Source organism: Odontesthes bonariensis, chromosome 21 (genome assembly GCF_027942865.1).
Source record: "Odontesthes bonariensis isolate fOdoBon6 chromosome 21, fOdoBon6.hap1, whole genome shotgun sequence".
NCBI lineage: Eukaryota > Metazoa > Chordata > Actinopteri > Atheriniformes > Atherinopsidae > Odontesthes > Odontesthes bonariensis.
The window spans coordinates 32,341,697-32,361,978 of NC_134526.1; the positions used below are offsets into that span (position 1 = coordinate 32,341,697).

The following is a 20,282-nucleotide window of genomic DNA, read 5'->3' on the forward strand; positions in this document are numbered from 1 at the left end:
ACCTGGTGTACTTTGATTGACTGCATGTACCTTGTGAAGTGTAAACAAGTGTTATTCTTTGACAGAATAATTTCATTTTGAGTCAGATTTCCAGTGTTTTGGTAAAGTTAATGTCTGCAGAGAAAGATGTGTTCTATTTTGAAATGAAGAGTTATTATATATTTAACAAAATGTGTTTTTGAGAAGAAAATGATCCATTTGGCCAATTGTGTTTTGTAGGTGTGAGTCTGTGTTAAGAGTTTAGAAAAAGTATCTGAAGTATGGGTAAGCGCCTGTTAGCGATTGAAAAAAAAACTGTAAACTCATTTCTTTAGACTCAGATTAGATTCAGAACGGGGCATTTTAAAGTTATTTCTTTAGATTAGATGCCATCTGTGAAGCCATGGGTAGGTTCACCCAGCTGTCTGCTGGCAGCTCCCTCACATCTGGACTCGGCTCACTGCGTTGAGCATGAAGACAGAGCAGTGAGTCCAGGTTTGATGGCATCATTTCATCAGTTCTGTTTACACTAAGGTCCGACTAACCTGGCTGTGTTCTTCTGTTACAGACTTTAGTCATAACCTCAGGTTATCCAACGCAGTGTGTTCACATCAATGCATCGCGTGACTGCACATTTCTGAGTGTGGCCAGGTGCTTGGAACATATTGGGGCTCTTTCATGGCCCCTCAGTTTTCTTCTCCAGGTTCCCTTTAAAGGCGGCTCCACAGTGCACTGCAGCATCCCAATAAACCCATGAACCATGGGGGCCATCTAAAAGATTCTGTTAGAAGACTTTCTCCTGCAAAAGCAGCTTTCCACACACATCATTATCTGATAATCAGTCTAATATATATAATATATAACAGCATTTCCTTATTCAGACTGACGGACAGAAAGGAGGCAGTTGTTTGGTTTCTCTGACCCAGGACAGCATGCTGCTAATCCCGCCCTCCTGGACCAACCACAGGTTAATGTGTGGATTTATCATTACAGCTGGGCGCCATGGAAACCAGGAATTTCCCACCTGAGGTTTGATGCCATTTCCATAAAAGAGTTCCAGCTGCAGGACAGCTTTCCTTCCTCTCCAGTTTCCCACAAGGTGAGGAATGTTTTTGGTTTGATGAATTTTAGTCAAAATCACAATGGGAACATGATGGTGCAGGATGGGTTGGATGGTATGTGTTGGATGAATATTTTTTTGATTCATCCCAGAAAGCACTTCTTTGTGAATCCTTTCTTGTGGATTATTTGCAGCAGAAATCCAGGATCCTTTGTAACTGGATGATTGGCATAGGCCTATACATTCTGTACATCATCCATTACCAAGTTAACAGGCAGCATCCAGTTCCTCACACATTCCCTGTCAGCGACATTAATATCCTGGCAAAATTGGGCAAAACAGTTTGTTCTTTGATTCATTTATAGTAAAATTGACATTTTTATAAAGAAAAATAGTTACAAGGTACAAAAGCGTTTAATTATTGGGAGTTTACTGAGAGCGACGCAGGTTAAAAATCACACAAAAAAAGTGTATCCACCCATTTCAGATAAATCTATGAGGAAAGTTAAGATCCTGGCGAGTTGAAAAGTGCATGTACTTTGAAGGTGTGATCCCAACAAAATGTCATCACGGTTGATTCCACTTCAGTGAGCTTTCCACAAAGCATCAGCTGAAATGTGCAGGTGAGCACGTGGACAAAGAATGAACTAAGAGAGTTGTTAGAAGATGTTGGACAAAGATGATCATTGTTAAAGATGATCCAAAACACTTTACACCCTCATCGGGGTTTGTTGGCAGCCTCAGCTTTGGGGGCCATTTGCTGCCAGCAGAGCTGATAGAGGTAGATGAAATGATGGAATTCTTCCAGCTGGTGGATGGCTAAAATAAGACATCTTTAAAAGGATGAAATGGCATTCCACTTGTTGAGCTCAGCCCTATGGAAAACATGTGCTCTGTGCTATTAGCAGGCTCCAAGAGACTGGAACACCTACTGTCAACAGAACTGGTCCAACCTGGATTCTGTCAGAGGCTGGAGAACAGGTGCAAACACTCAGTTTTAAGATGCTTTACTCCAAAGAAAGTTGCTGCAGTGGCAACATGTGATGCAACATGTGATGCTGTGAAGGAGGGTCCATGGCTGCCCTGGTCAAGCTGTTATCCATTCAAAGACTGGAGACTCACCCTTCTGCTGCATTTACAAAGTGTCCCAATGACTGAACTCCCCACATGAGCAAATAAAAAACCTTTCACCAACACAATGATGTGAGTAACATCAAGCTATCTGAGTACCCCCCCCCCCATGGTGCAGCTTCACATGTGGAACAGCTGACCAACGAGGCGAGTGCAGATGTTTCTGTGTCAGTCCGCTTCTCCCCCAGCTGTAACCTGGGTCAGTCTTCCTCAGCAGAGAACGGCTGTGGTGGTCTCATGGAACCTTTTGGACCTCTGCATGGCAACAGGAGCGTGGTGGCTCAGAGCTGATCCTGGACACATCCAGGAAGCTTCCACTTCTCTTTCAGGATCTGAACGTGTCCCAACACAAAGCTCTGACATTGTTCTGCAGCACAGAGGCAGCAGAGGCCATCACATGTCCAGAAGAGAAGGAGCACTGGTGGTGATAATAAAACATTTTTATTTGTATAGGACTTTTCTAAATACTCAAAGACACTTTACAAGGAGAGTGAAAGCAACATTGAAAACGTCATGAAAAAAAATAGAAACACCTTTAAAAAGAGAAGAGACAATGCCAGAAAAGTTGTGGGTATTTCAATGAACACCATGTTTGAGATAATTAACTCCAGACTGGATCCATTTTTCATCAGATTGAGCATTTCACTAAACACTCTGGGATTTATTTATTTCCTGAAAGCTAGATGTCAATCTGTCTCGGGGTCAGTGGGTGAGCATGGAGGTTTTTCTTTATGTCATTCAAATACAGAAAAGCAACACTGAGGTGGGCCGAGGTGGGCCAGGGGGGGTCCAAAGCTGAAGACTTCCTCCGTTTGGCCCACTGGAGCTTCCAGGTGCAGCCGTTCAGCTGGCTGAGGCCAGGCCAAGCTGCAGAGCCGGTGTCCCTGTGAGTCATGATGCAAAGCAACGCTACAGCTCTACAGCAGACACAATGAACCAGGCAGCACTCGTCTTACAGTGCTGTAAAGTGGGGGGAACAAATAATGTAACAGTCAATTTGGAACATTAAGGGTTGGACACTTACTGTTATCTTCTAGATGGAACTCCCAGCCAGCATATCATTAAAACTACAGTAACCACAAACCACCAGGCAGATGGAAATTCAAGAAAAGGGAGCTTTGAGTTGTGTGTTAAGATACGGGAACTGTGCAAAACCATGGTTGGAGGGTGGCTGCATGTGAGGAAAGCATGAGGCTTCACACACAAGCCAAAGGTGGGGTGGACATGAGGAAGAGTAGTGGTCAGCCATGTTGTTTCTGTTGGGGGTGGGAGGTGCAGCCACTGACAGAATGCATTAGCTTCAATGACACCTCCAAACAAATATTATACACAATGCTCATGTTGAAAGGTCCAGAAGAAGAAAAGAAGTTTGCTTTCCTCATGAGGCATCAGGATGGGCCCTGAAACATTTAGGACCCGAGGAGGAACTCTGTCACGGTACTTTGACAACTTGGTTGCTGTTCTGGATTTGGAACACACTCTTGATAAAAATAGCCTTTTGTTTCATTTAATATAATGAAAAGGGTGAGGGGGAACTATTCATAACGGGAAGGATAGATATTTTCATAACTAGCGCAAGAGAGGAGGATTGGGGGGGGGGGGGGGCAGGAGAACAGTTTAGGGCACAGACACTTTAACTTATACCCAGTACATGGCATAGATCATACATGAGGGTCAAGGCAACACATTGTTTTAAACCTAACTACTTAGAAATCAATCTCAACTAGTTCTTAATGGTGACCTTCACCATTCTCACACACAATGTTCCAAAGGAATGGTGAGGGAATCCAGGGGCCTCCAGGAGTCCTCCGTCCTCCATGCTGGATCAGAAAAGTGGGGGAGGAGCGTGTGTGTGTGTGTGTGTGTGTGTGTGTGTGTGTGTGTGTGTGTGCGTGTGTATGTGTGGAAGGGGGGCTGATGTGATGAGAAGGGTTCCTTGGTTCCCAGGAGTCTTATTGGTTGTAGAGGGAGCGCTGCTCCCAGGGCATGGCCTGGATGGTTCGTGGCACAGGGGAAGGCTTGAGTGAGGGAGCTCCGTTCGGATGAAGGGAGTGGCCAATAGGGTTGATGGTGGTGAGGGGCCGCTGGGGGGCCAGAGAAAAAGTGTCCTGGTGCTTCGGCTAGAGGGGGAGGTAGGAAAGAGCCAAAAAGGAATAAGATCAGAGAAGAAGAGGACAGATTGGGGAAAAGATCAAAGGGGAGGAGAGAGAAAGAACAAGGGGGACAACATTAGTGTCAGTGGCTTGGCAAATCAAATCTCACTTTTAAATGCTTTGGTCATTTAGAAAACAGCTACTCTACTGACGGAGGACCCCACCAGCAGCTGTGAGGACATGTTGATAGTGTGAGGGAAGCAAAAAGCAGATCAGAAGACTCAGTCACACACATCATGGCAGAAGCAGCTTTTTCCTGTTTGATGCAACCCCAGGAACTCAGCTGTTGGTGGGTTACTTGGTAGACTCGTGTCATGTGCTCAGCTCCTGATGATGAAGTGTTCATTGCTGACACATGATGCATGTATAAACATGTTTAAGCATGTTTAAGCATGTTTATGCATGGTTAAGCATGTTTATGCATGTTTAAGCATGTTTATATATGGTTAAGCATGTTTATGCATATTTAAGCATGTTTATATATGGTTAAGCATGTTTATGCATATTTAAGCATGTTTATGCATGTTTAAGCATGTTTAAGCATGTTTAAGCATATTTAAGCATGTTTATATATGGTTAAGCATGTTTATGCATATTTAAGCATGTTTAAGCATGTTTATGCATGGTTAAGCATGTTTATGCATATTTAAGCATGTTTATGCATGTTTAAGCATGTTTAAGCATGTTTAAGCATGTTTATGCATGTTTATGCATATTTAAGCATGTTTAAGCATGTTTATGCATGGTTAAGCATGTTTATGCATATTTAAGCATGTTTAAGCATGTTTATGCATGGTTAAGCATGTTTATGCATATTTAAGCATGTTTATGCATGTTTAAGCATGTTTAAGCATGTTTAAGCATGTTTATGCATATTTAAGCATGTTTAAGCATGTTTAAGCATGTTTATGCATGTTTAAGCATGTTTATGCATGGTTAAGCATGTTTATGCATATTTAAGCATGTTTAAGCATGTTTATGCATGTTTATGCATATTTAAGCATGTTTATATATGGTTAAGCATGTTTATGCATATTTAAGCATGTTTAAGCATGTTTATGCATGTTTAAGCATGTTTAAGCATGTTTATGCATATTTAAGCATGTTTATATATGGTTAAGCATGTTTATGCATGGTTAAGCATGTTTATGCATATTTAAGCATGTTTATATATGGTTAAGCATGTTTATGCATATTTAAGCATGTTTAAGCATGTTTATGCATGTTTAAGCATGGTTAAGCATGTTTATGCATGTTTATGGCATGTTTATGCATGGTTAAGCATGTTTATGCATGGTTAAGCATGTTTAAGCATGTTTATGCATGTTTAAGCATGTTTATGGCATGTTTAGCATGTTTATGCATGTTTATGGCATGTTTATGCATGGTTAAGCATGTTTATGCATGGTTAAGCATGTTTATATATGGTTAAGCATGTTTAAGCATGTTTATGCATGTTTAAGCATGTTTATGGCATGTTTAAGCATGTTTATGGCATGTTTATGCATGGTTAAGCATGTTTATGCATGGTTAAGCATGTTTATGGCATGTTTAAGCATGGTTAAGCATGTTTATATATGGTTAAGCATGTTTAAGCATGTTTAAGCATGTTTATGGCATGTTAAGCATGTTTATGGCATGTTTATGGCATGTTTATGCATGGTTAAGCATGTTTATGCATGGTTAAGCATGTTTATGCATGTTTATATATGGTTAAGCATGTTTAAGCATGTTTATGCATGTTTATGCATATTTAAGCATGTTTAAGCATGTTTATGCATGTTTAAGCATGTTTATGCATGTTTATGCATATTTAAGCATGTTTAAGCATGGTTAAGCATGTTTATGCATGTTTAAACATGTAAAGAACGTTCATTACAGTCATTTGAGACTTGGACTTGGGTCAAAAAACCTGAGACTTGACTCGGACTTGGAAAAAAGACTTGTGAACATGTCTGGCATAGACTAACACATGCGGAATGAGTGATGGTGTGGTGTTAAAGCACTTTGAGTGGCCCATTTACCACTGAGCACCACTGTGTGGTGTGCAGGCAGCTCAGAGGCAGACAGAAAGCAAAGTTTCAGAAGAACTGGTTACTGTCTTCCTCCCCTGGAAGCCCTTTTCACATGTCGGTTGGAGCTTATTGACACAACGTGACAACAGTTGTTGGTTAGAGTGGCATGTTACACAATGCCAGATTTCCCTTTACACACATTCTTTTCCCCTTGTTACTACATCCCTTCCATGCTCAGAGGTGGAACCCCCCCATGCTGACTTTGTACTTTGACACATGACAGATGCGCAGTAAAGGGGCATCAGTCTCTACTTGTATGGCCTAAACGCCTGCTACTGTCCCAGAGTCAGAAAGTGACTGTACACACTCTGACACCATTTACATTTGTGAATATCGTACTTCATTTATACTTTTTTATCTAGTCCATATTTGTCTATGTCCATAGGACCCATATGGATTGACTGAAAGTAACAAGAGAACAAGAATCCCACTCACCCAGCACCTGATGTCAACAGTACCCAGTTAGGAGCATTTCACTGAAGCATGTATCCATGTTGGGCCCTGGCTAAAAGTTACTCTGTGCATCATTCATTGTGTTGAGATTTTTACAAATTGTGAAATTGGAAGAATTGTATTTATTTCATTTAAATGAAAAAGCAGTGTCATAATTCTATAAGAAAGCAGCAGACTAAAACATCCAAAGATTTAAAAAGAGAGCTAAGACAAAGCTGTTTGGTTTTACTATATTTATAAATATTTCAGACCAAAACTGAATCACTTCAGAAAGACTTGAGCTGCAGGAAGAGGACCCCGGTGGACAAAGAGCACAAAGTTCCTCTGTTATGATGTTAGTGGACAGATGGGGAGAAGACAGAAAGCCAGCACATAGCAAAAAGCCTGGTGTAGAGGCACTCTCTCCTACCATGGGGTTGGCGCTCAGTCTGGTGTATCCCGAGCTGATCTCCTTTACCTCTGGCACCAAGGGCTGAAGAAGGGAGTAGGAGGAGGATGGGGTGGCACTGGAGGAAGTGACGTGTTTGTTGGAGGTCGAGCTCCTCATGCTCTGCTGGCTGCTCTGAGAGGGCACCGAGCTGGGACGGCCCTGCTGGCACACACAAACCTCAACATAATACTCTGATAACACCAACACTGGGGGTCGCTGAGGACCCCCTGTGCTTGTTTTAGCTGTGGGACAGGACTTCTAGCCTCCTACCTGGTGGGGGTCTGGCACAGGTTGGCTGGCCACGCCGCCGCCCTGCCCTCCGTGGGACATCGGTGAGACGCAGTGCGAAGGCAGAGGTTCCTGCTGCGCGTGTCCTCCATGCTGTGGCTGCATCATGGAGTTAGCATTGTTCTGCTGCTGCTGACGGCGGGGAGCAGCTGAGAAATTGGAGCGACGACCACCACCACCAACAGTCTGGAAGAGGGTTGGGAGGTGGGGGAGAAAGGAGACGGGATCTTAAAATCAATTCTATCACAACACTGGTTGTCCATGTAAAATGTTCTCACTTTGAGACTCAGGAATTCAAAAATTTATTTGAGTGATGAACGTGATAATACTCTTATTTTTGCTTATCCACACTCAATCAACTTCCTCAAGCTTTTTGTGCTGCTCAGTTTAAAGTTTATGTATTTCACTTCTGTCTCAAAAACCTTTGGCCTTTCTGTTTTATTACAAAGCATACACATGTGATGGGATGGGGTGGTCAAGCTCTGCATATACACACAGACACACAAACATTAAATGACAGAAAAGACTATTTTGGTCCATCTTTAGTCTTCGTGGAAACTCCAGGATAAGTCATCATACATCTAACACTGAGCTGTCCTCAGGTCTGTGTCTTTGGAGTTTGGAGCACTTTCCTCATCAGCTCTGGATATACTTTCCAGTCTAGTAAACAGACAATGTTTACTACTACAATAACTACTACCATGAAATCAAAAATAAAGAAGAAGAAACCCAAATAAAAAGAGCATTGAATTGGAAGTGAAAACAAAATGTCATTAGTATGTTACCCACAGGACTTCAGGTGATTAGGGCACACTCAAGATAAAAGCAGCTGGACTCCGAACAAGTGCTACATTAAAGCTGCACTGTGAAGGCGGATCAGAAGAAAAAAGTCTTTTTGAAATGTCACAGCAGTCATAACAAATATGTAATTAATCAAAATTACCAAAAAAAAGTATTTAGATTGGCTGGCTCCAAAAGCTCCAACTGTTAATGGAATCCCTGTTCTATGAGAAGTGTCTCCCTGAGGCTGACGGGTTTGGTTGGTGGCGTACTTCTGGCAATCAGCTCCTTCCCTGCCGTCAACGGCTGCCACCGTCACCAGAGTGAGATTTTCACCTGACTTTCTGTCCAACCGGAACTTCCCAACTGCACATCCAGTAATATAAGGTGCTTTAAATGGCACAAACTTTTTGTTTTTCTGTCTGCATTGTGGGAAAGTTGTTTCCTTTTCCATTTCTACCTTCATCTAGCAGCCGTCGGCTGGCTGTTGGAGCCCTTAAGGTTTCTGCTGTGCAAATGCAACCACAAAATAAGACCTTGAAGGTAAGTTTGGTTCAAAAGAGGTTTCATTGACGCCAGTAATATAATTTTTACTTACCCATGTCCAGCCTGCTGTGTTCCACTCACAATCATATCCATTAATGCCAACAAAGCAGAGAAGGAGCTCTGACACTGAGCTGCAACAAAGCAAGTGCTGCTAAATCAGGAACAACTTTCAGAAAACATTTTTCTTCTTTCCCTTTTCATCAAAGAGCAATGTGCACATGCATTCCAAGTGCAACTAGTTAGTGCACTGATTACTGTTTGCATCAATTTTGGCAGTGCCAAAAATATTTCCTTTTTTGGGCCGAGCAGTGATTTTTATTGACCTTTTGCCTTTGACCTGTTATGTGGGAACACTACAAGCCCTGTCAAAAGTTATGGAATCACCACACTTGGAGGATGCTTCTGCAGCTTTTTTTTGTTTGTTGTTGTTTTTCAGTTTCCACCTTAAATCTGAACCCAGATTGAGATCCGGACTGTTTGCTGCTTATGTCATTATGCCATCACTCTGTGGAGAGATGCATCATCATCCTGAAAATGAGCTCCTTTGGATTGATGGAATGAGTCCAAAATGTCAGAATCCAGCTGTGCATCTCCTGTAGAGGTGATGGCTGCCATCTCCCCTGGTCCTTTACCTGCCATCAGCCCCATAAAGTGATGCGCTACTGAGGGTGGCAGCATGTTGGAGTAGCTCTGTACCTCACATTGAGATTTTTCTTTTTTTCTAAATTTCATTCCTGTTATTTCTTGGAAGAAATTGCATTTTTTGGACAACTGTTCCTTCCTGCCTTGGATGCTGTGCAGCTGGATTAATTTTTCCCAATACTTTTGTATATTTTACTCTTTTGTCATGATGCATCACCATAGCAACAGGGTAGTTTACAACAGGGAGCAGCTGATTAACATTGGAAAAGCAGAAATAATTCGACAACTGAAGCCAGAAATCCCACTGGAATTGAAAAGGAGGCGTCGTGGATGCAGAGCAGGAGCAAAGAGGAGAGAAAGAAAGAAGAAGTTCAAACCATCTCTGCCATCCGTCATCATGGGAAATGTAAGATTGTTAGCTAACAAGTTGGATGAACTTTTAGCCTTGATAAGGACTCAGCAAGAATATCGGCAATGTAGCATTATGTGTTTTACTGAGACATGGCTGCAGGATCATATCCCCGACTCCAGCGTCTCACTGCCGGGCTTCCTGACTGTACGAGCAGATCGAGATTTAAAGAGTAGCAGGAAAAGGAAAGGGGGTGGATTGGCAGTGCTTGTCAACAACAGATGGTGTCACCCAGGACATGTTACTGTGAAGAGTCGTATCTGCAGTCCTGACATTGAACTATTGGCAGTAAGTTTTCGTCCATATTATTTGCCAAGAGAGTTCACCAGTGTTGTTTTGGTGGCTGTTTACATTCCACCCTCAGCTGTTGCCGACACTGCATGTGATGTCATCAGTTCCGTTGTTGCTAAGATACAGACTCAACACCCCAATTCTTTTGTGGCAATATCTGGTGATTTTAATCATGCCTCACTCTCTGCTACACTGCCAACTTTTCAACAGTTTGTCAGCTGCTCTACCAGAGAAAACAAGACATTGGATTTGTTTTACACAAATGTCAAGGATTCATACATTTCCAAATCAAGACCTCCCCTGGGAAAATCAGATCACAACCTTGTTTTTCTCTGTTCAGCATATAAACCCCTTGTCCAGAGACTACCTGTCACAAAAAAGACTGTTAGAAAGTGGTCAGAGGAAGCTGAAGAAGCCTTACAGGGTTGTTTTGATGCAACCGATTGGATTTCTCTTTGTAAGCCACATGGAGAGGACATTAATGCCATGACTGAGTGTGTGACTGACTATATAAACTTCTGTGTGGACAACACCATCCCCACCAGAACAGTGAGATGCTTCCCTAATAACAAACCCTGGATCACCAGTGAGCTAAAGGAACTATTGAACAAGAAAAAAAGAGCCTTTAGGGAGCGAGACAGGGAGTTACTGAGGAGTATACAGAAGCAGCTCAAAGTCAAGATCAGAGAGAGCAAGGAGGTGTATAGAAAGAAGCTTGAGAGTAAACTGCAGAGGAACAATATCAGAGATGTGTGGTCAGGAATGAAGAAGATCACAGGCCTCAAGCAGAGGGAGGATTGGGTGGATGGAAGTCTGGACAGAGCAAGCTGAACACATTCTTCAACAGGTTCAGTTCAGGAACAAGCTCACCATCCTCCCCTCCTGTTCCCAGCCAAAGAGACATCCCACCCTCCTCTGACCCACAGCTTTCCTGTAACATCTCCACCTCCACCTCAGTCATGGATTCTTCTGCTTCCACTAGTTTGTCTTCAACCCAATCAGGAGATGCTGCTGTCCCCTTTGCCTCCCCCTCCCACTTTTCTGTTTCTAGAAGTCAGGTGAAGAGGCAGTTGGAAAGACTGAACCGGAACAAGGCTGCAGGTCCAGATGGTGTCAGCCCCCGAGTCCTGAAGGCCTGTGCAGAGCAGCTCTGTGGGATTCTGCAACACCTTTTCAACCTTAGCTTGACCCAAGAGAAGGTACCACTGTTGTGGAAGACATCCTGTCTGGTTCCGGTACCAAAGAAAACTCACCCTTCAGATATCAATGACTACAGACCTGTTGCACTGACATCCCACATCATGAAGGTCCTGGAGAGACTCCTGTTGACCCACCTGTGTAAGCAAACCAGCACATATCAGGACCCCCTACAGTTTGCTTATCGCCATGGAGTTGGAGTTGAAGACGCTATCATACACCTGCTTCAACAAACCCACTGTCATCTGGATAAAGCAGGCAGCACTGTGAGGATCATGTTCTTTGATTTCTCCAGTGCATTTAACACAATCCAGCCTGATCTGCTTCGTCTGAAACTCCAGAAGACTCAGGTGGAGGCCTCAACAATCACCTGGATTAATGACTACCTGACAAACAGACCACAGTTTGTCAGACTGAAGAATTGTGTGTCTAACCAGGTGATCAGCAGCACAGGAGCACCACAGGGGACTGTACTCTCACCATTCCTTTTCACTCTGTACACTTCAGACTTCCAGTACAAGTCAGACTCCTGTCATCTACAGAAATATTCAGATGACTCTGCAGTTGTCGGGTGTATCAGAGATGGACAAGAAGCTGAGTACAGAGAGCTGGTGGACCGCTTTGTGGCATGGTGTGGGAACAATCATCTCATCTTGAATGTTAACAAAACAAAGGAGATGATTGTAGATTTCAGGAGAAACAAGGTCAGATCAAACCCTGTTTCCATCATGGGAGAAGAAGTGGAGGTGGTTGAGGAATATAAATACCTTGGTGTTCATGTGGACAACAGACTGGACTGGAGACACAACAGTGAAGCAATCTACAAGAAAGGACAGAGCAGACTGTACTTCTTGAGGAAGCTAAGGTCCTTCAAGGTTTGCAACAAGATGTTGCAGATCTTCTACAAGTCTGTTGTTGAGAGCGTCATTTCCTCTTGCGTCATCTGTTGGGGCAGCAGCATCAGAACCAGGGACCTAAAAAGACTCAACAACCTGATAAGGAAGGCTGGTTCTGTTCTGGGGACGACTGTGGAACCTCTGGAGACAATAATGCAAAGAAGGATTTTGCATAAAATCAAGAGAATTATGGACAACCCTGAACATCCTCTCCATGAGACTGTTATCAGAAAACAGAGTCTCTTCAGTCAAAGGCTTCTTCAGGTTGGATGCAAAACGGACCGCTACAGGAAATCTTTCCTGCCCACAGCCATCAGCATCTATAATAACTCCTTGATTTAATTGAGCTACATCAACATTTAATTTCCCTCTGGGATAAATAAAGTATTTTTGAATTTGAATTGAATTTGAATTGAATTTCATCACTGATGGTGGAAATGTGCTGGTTTCCTTCAGCCAGTCATCTTTCTGTGTTTCATTGGAGCGAACTAAAGTTCCAGCATCGTCTCCTTGGTGATTCATCTCTGAGTCTAACTTCCAACCAACCATCCACAGTCCATGGCTGCTTCTCTTCAACCCGCTTGGGGGGGTTCAGTTAGTCAGGAAGCTAGAACTTGTAAACAAATAAGAAACTTTGACAAAGGCCACATTTTCGAGCACAGCAACATCTCAAGTTCAATCGTCTATGTTCAAGCCAGAATCGGATCCAGATTGTGAAAGTGACAAAGTGCCACAACAAAGATTACAACAAGACATCCGTTGGGTGAATAAGCTCATTGCCTGCAACTGTGCAACATTATGGTTTATGTCACCTTTCAGTTCCTCAACTCATTTACTTTTTTCAGATGTTGGAAGTCCAGTAAAATGCCAATTAACGTAGAAAACACATGCTTCAACTACTGGAAAGGGTAAAGTTGTTCACACACCTTCATTGCTACCTGCAACTAAGGCTACACGAAAATGAAACGAGGGTTTTTTTGAAAACGGGTACGAAAATTATTGCGACCACACAGGAAAGCTTCTGTAAAGAATCAGGTCCAGATGGAAACGATGAAAACGCTGAAAACGATGCAGTACACACGCCACACCTATATGTGCGCTGTAAGCCACCCCCACCGGTTACACCAGAACAATAGAAGAAGCAATGCGCATGCGTGTACGCCCCTACTTCTACCAGCGCATCACCTGTAAATGTTCCTTCAACAACGCCGCTGTAGTTAGCAGTGTCTGCAGCAGTGCTGCTATCAATGTTGTGGGGTCCATGATGATCGCTGTCTGTCCTTGTTGTGTTGTCTTCTTCTTCCGGATTTTGAATGGAAGCCGCTTTTTGTTCTGGTCACTGACGTATGTGTATACGTCACTGCGTTAGCCATGTGGCTGTGACACAGATGTAAACGAATCCGTTCTGGCTGTAACAATGGAAACAAAACGACGCCGTACTCAGATCTTCCCACTCTGGAACCCGTTCTCCAAAACTATCGTTTTGGGGTACTGGGAACGCCGGCTCCGTGTGGCCGCGACAGCCAAACGATAAGCAAAAATATCGGTTACAGTGAAAAACGTCTCCGTGTAGCCGTAGCCTAAGTTGCTAATTGCTGTTCTTTGTACCCAATACAAGAAGTGTGTGTCTGTGTGTGTGTGTGTGCGTGTGTGTGTGTGTGTGTGTGGTGGGTGAGGGTAAATCCTAGCAATGGTTGGCTGTGTCTTTCTGAGCCATTGCAGATACAACAAATGGATACTGTTGGTTGCCCTGTGAACAAATTATTAATTACCTTTTGAAACAAAGTACAGTTAGCCCCCTTCGGCTGTCTTTTGAATTTTCCTCAGGATTAATAAAGTATCTATCTTTCTATCTTTTTACTCATTGCACCCATGATGTACTAAAAGGCGTTCATACATCTAATGCCAACACTACACAGATATTTGAAATGGTTTCACTTACTGCTTGAGGTTAAGATTTGTGCCCTTTTAGTGTTGGAACAGCCTCAACTTTCAGCTTCAGTCTCCCTACAAAGCCAGTGTTCTGCTGGGATGTTTAGCCAAGTTTCAAACTGACGTCTGTGATGTGTAGAGAACACAGCCAGACATATTGGTGCTGGTGAAGGAGATACTTGGCCCCTCAACAAAAACACACATCTTCAATCAAAGTGGTGGTGGATCACATGTTCCCATGTTAAAAAGGGTCTCAGTGCACGCTGTAGCTGGGGTGCACCGCTTGAAGAATCTGATCACAAAGGGAAATCCTGCCTTTCACTCAGTGTGACATGTGTGAAAAGGCTCCTGGATAAAACAAATCCTTCCAGCATCAAGATACATGCGTATGTATTTTTTTAAATTTTTTTATTTTTTTAGTTTTGGGTGTTTACTATTTCATTGAAACGCTGCAGATCAGCCAGAAAAACAAACAACGGGACCTTTAAGGAGTTGCATAGCCTATTGCTTCCACTGACAGCGCCCTTGTTGGGGCCATATTTCATCCAGGTACGACAGCTCATGAAGCCAGAATTTTCAGCTATTCCATAAACATGTATAGTGTCACCTCTGTGTTTTGTTTACTTATTCATTTCTATAGTTATTGTATGAGATACAAAAGCTCAATGAACATCCTCTTAGTGTGGTGATTCTAACATTTTTGTTAGGGCTTGTACATAAAAAGATAAAACACATTATAAAAAAGAACTGTTACCAAAAACGGTAACAGTTTGTGAACTATTCCTTTAATATGCAGCTTTATTTTCACTTCCAAAACAAAAATATGGCTAAAACCCAAGACGTTTGGACACGATGTTGAAGGTTTGCTTACTTGTCAGCAACCTGAGAAATAAGTAAGGAGAAGGTAATGTGATAGAAATCACCATTGTCTGCCAAATATTCTTGATTAACTCAAGACTCTGAGCTAACACTGTGTGAGGTCTAAGGGTTTAATCAGCTGGCATTCCAGCTTCAATATTGGTACTCAAGCAAAAACAAATAGGAGCGATGTAGTGAAATAAAAAAATGGAATCATTCTGACAAAGTCACATGACTTCAAAGACGTTTTTGCATGGGATTTTAGCTCCATTACTAAAATATAACATTCAGTAACCGTGATCTGTATTTGTTACACTGTTAAAAAAAAAAGCTCACAATGCAACCAGTGAGCTCACACTATGGCAGAGGTAAAGAGCTGCTAAAGAACAAAAAGGCATTTCCATCGGAGGCTGGCTCTATCCACTGTTAAGCGGAATATTATTCTGACCATCACATCTAAAACACCATTATTAGTGTCAGTTGGCCCTTCCCCACAGCTGCAGCCCTGCTGACTCTGCCACACACACGCTCAGTCACGCTCACACCAACCTGGTTTTTGGCCGCGGCGCTGCAGCGGTGCTGGGCCAGGTCCAGCATGGTACGGTAGCTCTTAAAGCAGGATGGGCAGTTGAACCGGTTCTTATGAACCAACCCCACATGCGCACACACACACAAACACACACACACACAAACACACACATAAAAGTTTGAATTAAAATCCGCTGAGCTGTTTTTATTGTCTCTGATCCTTTCCCTAAACTTGACCTAACCCTGGTCTAACCCTAACTACCAAGCAGGAAACTGAAGCTGGAAACAGAGAAAAAGGTCAAGGAAAACATGCTACATTATTTTACATGCACAAGCTTAAAAGGGACCAATAAAATATTTATTGTTGCAACCATGCACATTAGCATCCATTTATGCAAATATATCCGCTATCATAACAAGGGTTTTCCACAAAGATGAATTACCTCACAGTGGTACAACTGCTGGCAAAAATGATGGAATCACTGCTCTTATAGAATACTCATTCAGCTTTTTATTTTGTATAAAAACTGATAAAAAAAAAGAAAAAAAGATTGCAACAGAAAGCAATTTAACTTGATAGCTGAACATTCTGGCTTTGAAAAAGACACGTAATACGTTTAAAAAAAAATGGAATGTCTAAAACTGCACAAGTCTAAACATCCAAGTGAGTCTGCATTTAAAAGAGAGCCCTGCAGAGATGATGCACCCAAATAACTGACAGGAAACATGGCCCCAACTGTCAGTGGAAACAATGGATTCTAAAACTCCTTCAAGAAGGTAATTCAACTCAAAGTGTGGCAAAAGATGTTGGATGTTCCCTGTCAGCTGGGTCTGAAGTCCAAACAGAATGAGAAGGTTGTAGAAGGAAGACGTCAGAGAGTCAGGACAGAAAACTTAAAGGGATATGTCTGAAAATAGAAAATGTTCAACAAAAGAAATGAAACCCTATTGGTCAGAAACAGGAGCCAATGTTTGTGAGCCAACTGTAAGAACCCGACTGAGGGAAATGGATTTCCATCCAGAGAAGCCAAAGGAAAGCATCACTAACACCTAAAGAGAAGAAAAGCAGGTCACAGCGGGCTGAAGAGCGTTCCATCTTTTCTTCAGGAAACACAGATCAACGTCAATCACATGGCCGGCAAACAGTGGTTCTCAAAGCCAGATCAATTTTAAATGAGTCGCAGGCCAGTTTCCGATTTCAATGTCTTTAAAAAGTTATCCCCTTCTGCAGGATGAGCTGTTCTATAGGACTCAAAGTAATTGTGAGACGCAAACTCTTTACAGAATCAAATTGAAATAAACATTCACAATCAGTTATGAGTCTAGCACCAGAGAAATAAATGGCCAGCTACGCTCGCTAACAAGGAAGAGAACTGGAATGGTATGAAGGGAGCTAGATAAATGCTGGCTAACTACCTAGCCAACATAGGCTACTTAGCAACGCAAATGTTAATTCACTGAGTAGAGAAGAAGTAGTTTTCTGTCAAATTAGTGCTTTTACTCTCATCCAATAATTCAGTTGTACTGGTATCGCTTATTTTTCTTTGACAGTCTTTCACTGTTGTCTTCATTTGTTCAAAATCCCATTTTTTTTCCCAAAAAGCTCCTCTGGTAGCTTTTTGTACTGTGTTCTAGGAGGACAGAGCATAAGTGTGTGTGTGTGTGTGTGTGTGTGTGAAAGAGTGCGTGTATTTACTAAGTACACACAAGGCAACAAAAACTCCTGCTTTCCTTATTTGTATATGTGTTTCAACATTGAAATAACACAATTAGTATTGTAGTATTTGTAATAATTGTGCTTTTTCCCCCTTTCCCCCTCAAATCAAAATTTTTGGAAGTTGAAAAAAAGCACATTTTAATATAACCTCAAAGTTAACATATTACAAGTTCTCTGGTCTCTCTGTCCCTCCGCTGTGTGTGGCTATCACAGCCAGGCCCGGAGTGGCTAATCGGGAGGACCGGGACAATTCCCGGTGGGCCAGTTTGATGGTGGGGTGCTCTCTGTAATGGTCGGTGTTGGCTCTTTCTTTAGTTTTTCTTTTTTGGGCCGGTGTTCAGTTACGGCAGTGGGTTGCCTACGTGCTGCTACCGCTGTCCCTGGGTAGCCTCCACTGGCAGCTCTGGTCTTTTTCTTTGGTTTTTTGCAGACGTGTCCTGACGGAACACGTCAGCGCACTTGGTCAGTGGGGTTTGAAAGATGGAAAGTAGAAAGAGCAAGGATGAGGAGACGGCTAGAATTAAAAAGAGGAAAGCTCTGGAAACAGACGCAGCTAAATATGCAAATATTGGAAACTTTTTCACTAAAAGGAGCTCGCGGTTTGTAACGTCAAATGAGGACGATGAAACGGGTAAGGCAATATGTTGAACTCTGCCTGCAAACCACTGTTCATGTTAATTAATGATCATTGTGTGGCGTTGTGGCATATAACGAAACGCTATATCGTTTAAATAATAGTATGATGCAACGCCTTATGGGAAACTCCCTAACCCTAACCCCTCAGAGTCAGAAGATGCAGCACCGAGCACCAGCCATGAGCCCACAGGTCCAGAGAGGGCAGGTAGGATTACTCATTGAGAGAATATTATTGGAATGAATATAATTAAAAGTATGGTGTAGACCTGCTCTATATGAAAAGTGCCCTGAGATGCTCGAAGATGCAGTGCTACATTAATGAAACTGACCTGAACTGATCAGAAGGATTTGTAAAAAAGGGAGATTTGTGCTGAGAATTATGACCATTTTTAAAATGTGACTTAGTGTCAGAAGCAGAGCCCGTAGTGATGAGGGGACTGCATGTGTGAACAAGCATTAGTTCCAATATAACCACTTCCTATGACCAAACGACAGTAGTGACCCGTTATATTTTTATCATTAAAAGTAAGATAGTAAATACACAAAGACCCAATAGGATGAAAGTAATAAGAAATAAACCTGCATATTTTAACGTTGGAAATATCTTAATTGGTTAAGTCAAAATGTGTTTTCTAAATCAAATGTAAGGTTATAATGACATGATTTTAATAATAGGTTGTGATCTGAAGTGGGCCGGTCTGAGGCATGAAACTCCAGGGATGAATGAGTCCCACTGCGGCCCTGGTCAGGGGGTTTGGGGGCCTCAGTGACCTGAAGAGCTGTACCAGCAGGAGCTCAGTCTGCAGGTGGGACACCCAGGTGGGACAGGTCAGGAGGTAGAGGTCTGACACAGTGCAGCCCACTGCTCCAGGTGGGACAGGTCTGAGGGTAGAGGCCTGACACAGTGCAGCCCACTGCTCCATGTGGGACAGGTCTGAGGGTAGAGGTCTGACACAGTGCAGCCCACTGCTCCAGGTGGGACAGGTCTGAGGGTAGAGGTCTGACACAGTGCAGCCCACTGCTCCAGGTGGGACAGGTCTGAGGGTATAGGCCTGACACAGTGCATCCCACTGCTCCAGGTGGGACAGGTCTGAGGGTAGAGGTCTGACACAGTGCAGCCCACTGCTCCAGGTGGGACAGGTCTGAGGGTAGAGGTCTGACACAGTGCAGCCCACTGCTCCAGGTGGGACAGGTCAGAAGGTAGAGGTCTGACACAGTGCAGCCCACTGCTCCAGGTGGGACAGGTCTGAGGGTAGAGGTCTGACACAGTGCAACCCACTGCTCCAGGTGGGACAGTTTCTGAGGGTAGAGGTCTGACACAGTGCAGCCCACTGCTCCAGGTGGGACAGGTCAGAAGGTAGAGGTCTGACACAGTGCAGCCCACTGCTCCAGGTGGGACAGGTCAGGAGGTAGAGGTCTGACACAGTGCAGCCCACTACTCCATGTGGGACAGGTCTGAGGGTAGAGGCCTGACACAGTGCATCCCACTGCTCCAGGTGGGACAGGTCTGAGGGTAGAGGTCTGACACAGTGCAGCCCACTGCTCCAGGTGGGACGGGTCAGAAGGTAGAGGTCTGACACAGTGCAGCCCACTGCTCCAGGTGGGACAGGTCAGGAGGTAGAGGTCTGACACAGTGCAGCCCACTGCTCCAGGTGGGACAGGTCAGAAGGTAGAGGTCTGACACAGTGCAGCCCACTGCTCCAGGTGGGACAGGTCAGGAGGTAGAGGTCTGACACAGTGCAGCCCACTAATCCAGGTGGGACAGGTCTGAGGGTAGAGGCCTGACACAGTGCAGCCCACTGCTCCAGGTGGGACAGGTCAGGAGGTAGAGGTCTGACACAGTGCAGCCCACTGCTCCAGGTGGGACAGGTCAGGAGGTAGAGGTCTGACACAGTGCAGCCCACTGCTCCAGGTGGGACAGGTCAGAAGGTAGAGGTCTGACACAGTGCAGCCCACATCTCCAGGTGGGACAGGTCAGAAGGTAGAGGTCTGACACAGTGCAGCCCACTGTTCCAGGTGGGACAGGTCAGAAGGTAGAGGTCTGACACAGTGCAGCCCACTGCTCCAGGTGGGACAGGTCAGGAGGTAGAGGTCTGACACAGTGCAGCCCACTGCTCCAGGTGGGACAGGTCAGAAGGTAGAGGCCTGACACAGTGCAGCCCACTGCTCCAGGTGGGACAGGTCTGAGGGTAGAGGTCTGACACAGTGCAGCCCACTGCTCCAGGTGGGACAGGTCAGGAGGTAGAGGTCTGACACAGTGCAGCCCACTGCTCCAGGTGGG

The 20,282-nt window shown here is 43.8% G+C and overlaps 1 protein-coding gene across 3 annotated transcripts in view; it reads right to left on the reverse strand.

Annotated features, from left to right (window-relative positions):
* Positions 1-2,592: 2,592 nt before the first annotated feature.
* The window catches only part of LOC142371445 (uncharacterized), a 39,804-nt gene continuing 22,114 nt past the window's right edge, over positions 2,593-20,282 (reverse strand). Inside the window, exons 4-7 of one of the 3 annotated variants that reach the window (XM_075454113.1) lie at positions 15,670-15,759; positions 7,552-7,755; positions 7,261-7,440; positions 2,593-4,290 (exon numbers count right to left, since the gene is read on the reverse strand). In XM_075454113.1, the coding sequence (XP_075310228.1) occupies positions 4,123-4,290; positions 7,261-7,440; positions 7,552-7,755; positions 15,670-15,759 (642 nt within the window). In that variant the 3' untranslated portion in view covers positions 2,593-4,122. Of the gene's footprint in view, positions 4,291-7,260; positions 7,444-7,551; positions 7,756-15,669; positions 15,760-20,282 lie in introns of all 3 variants that reach the window. The other 2 variants (XM_075454112.1, XM_075454114.1) reach the window with 2 other exon arrangements.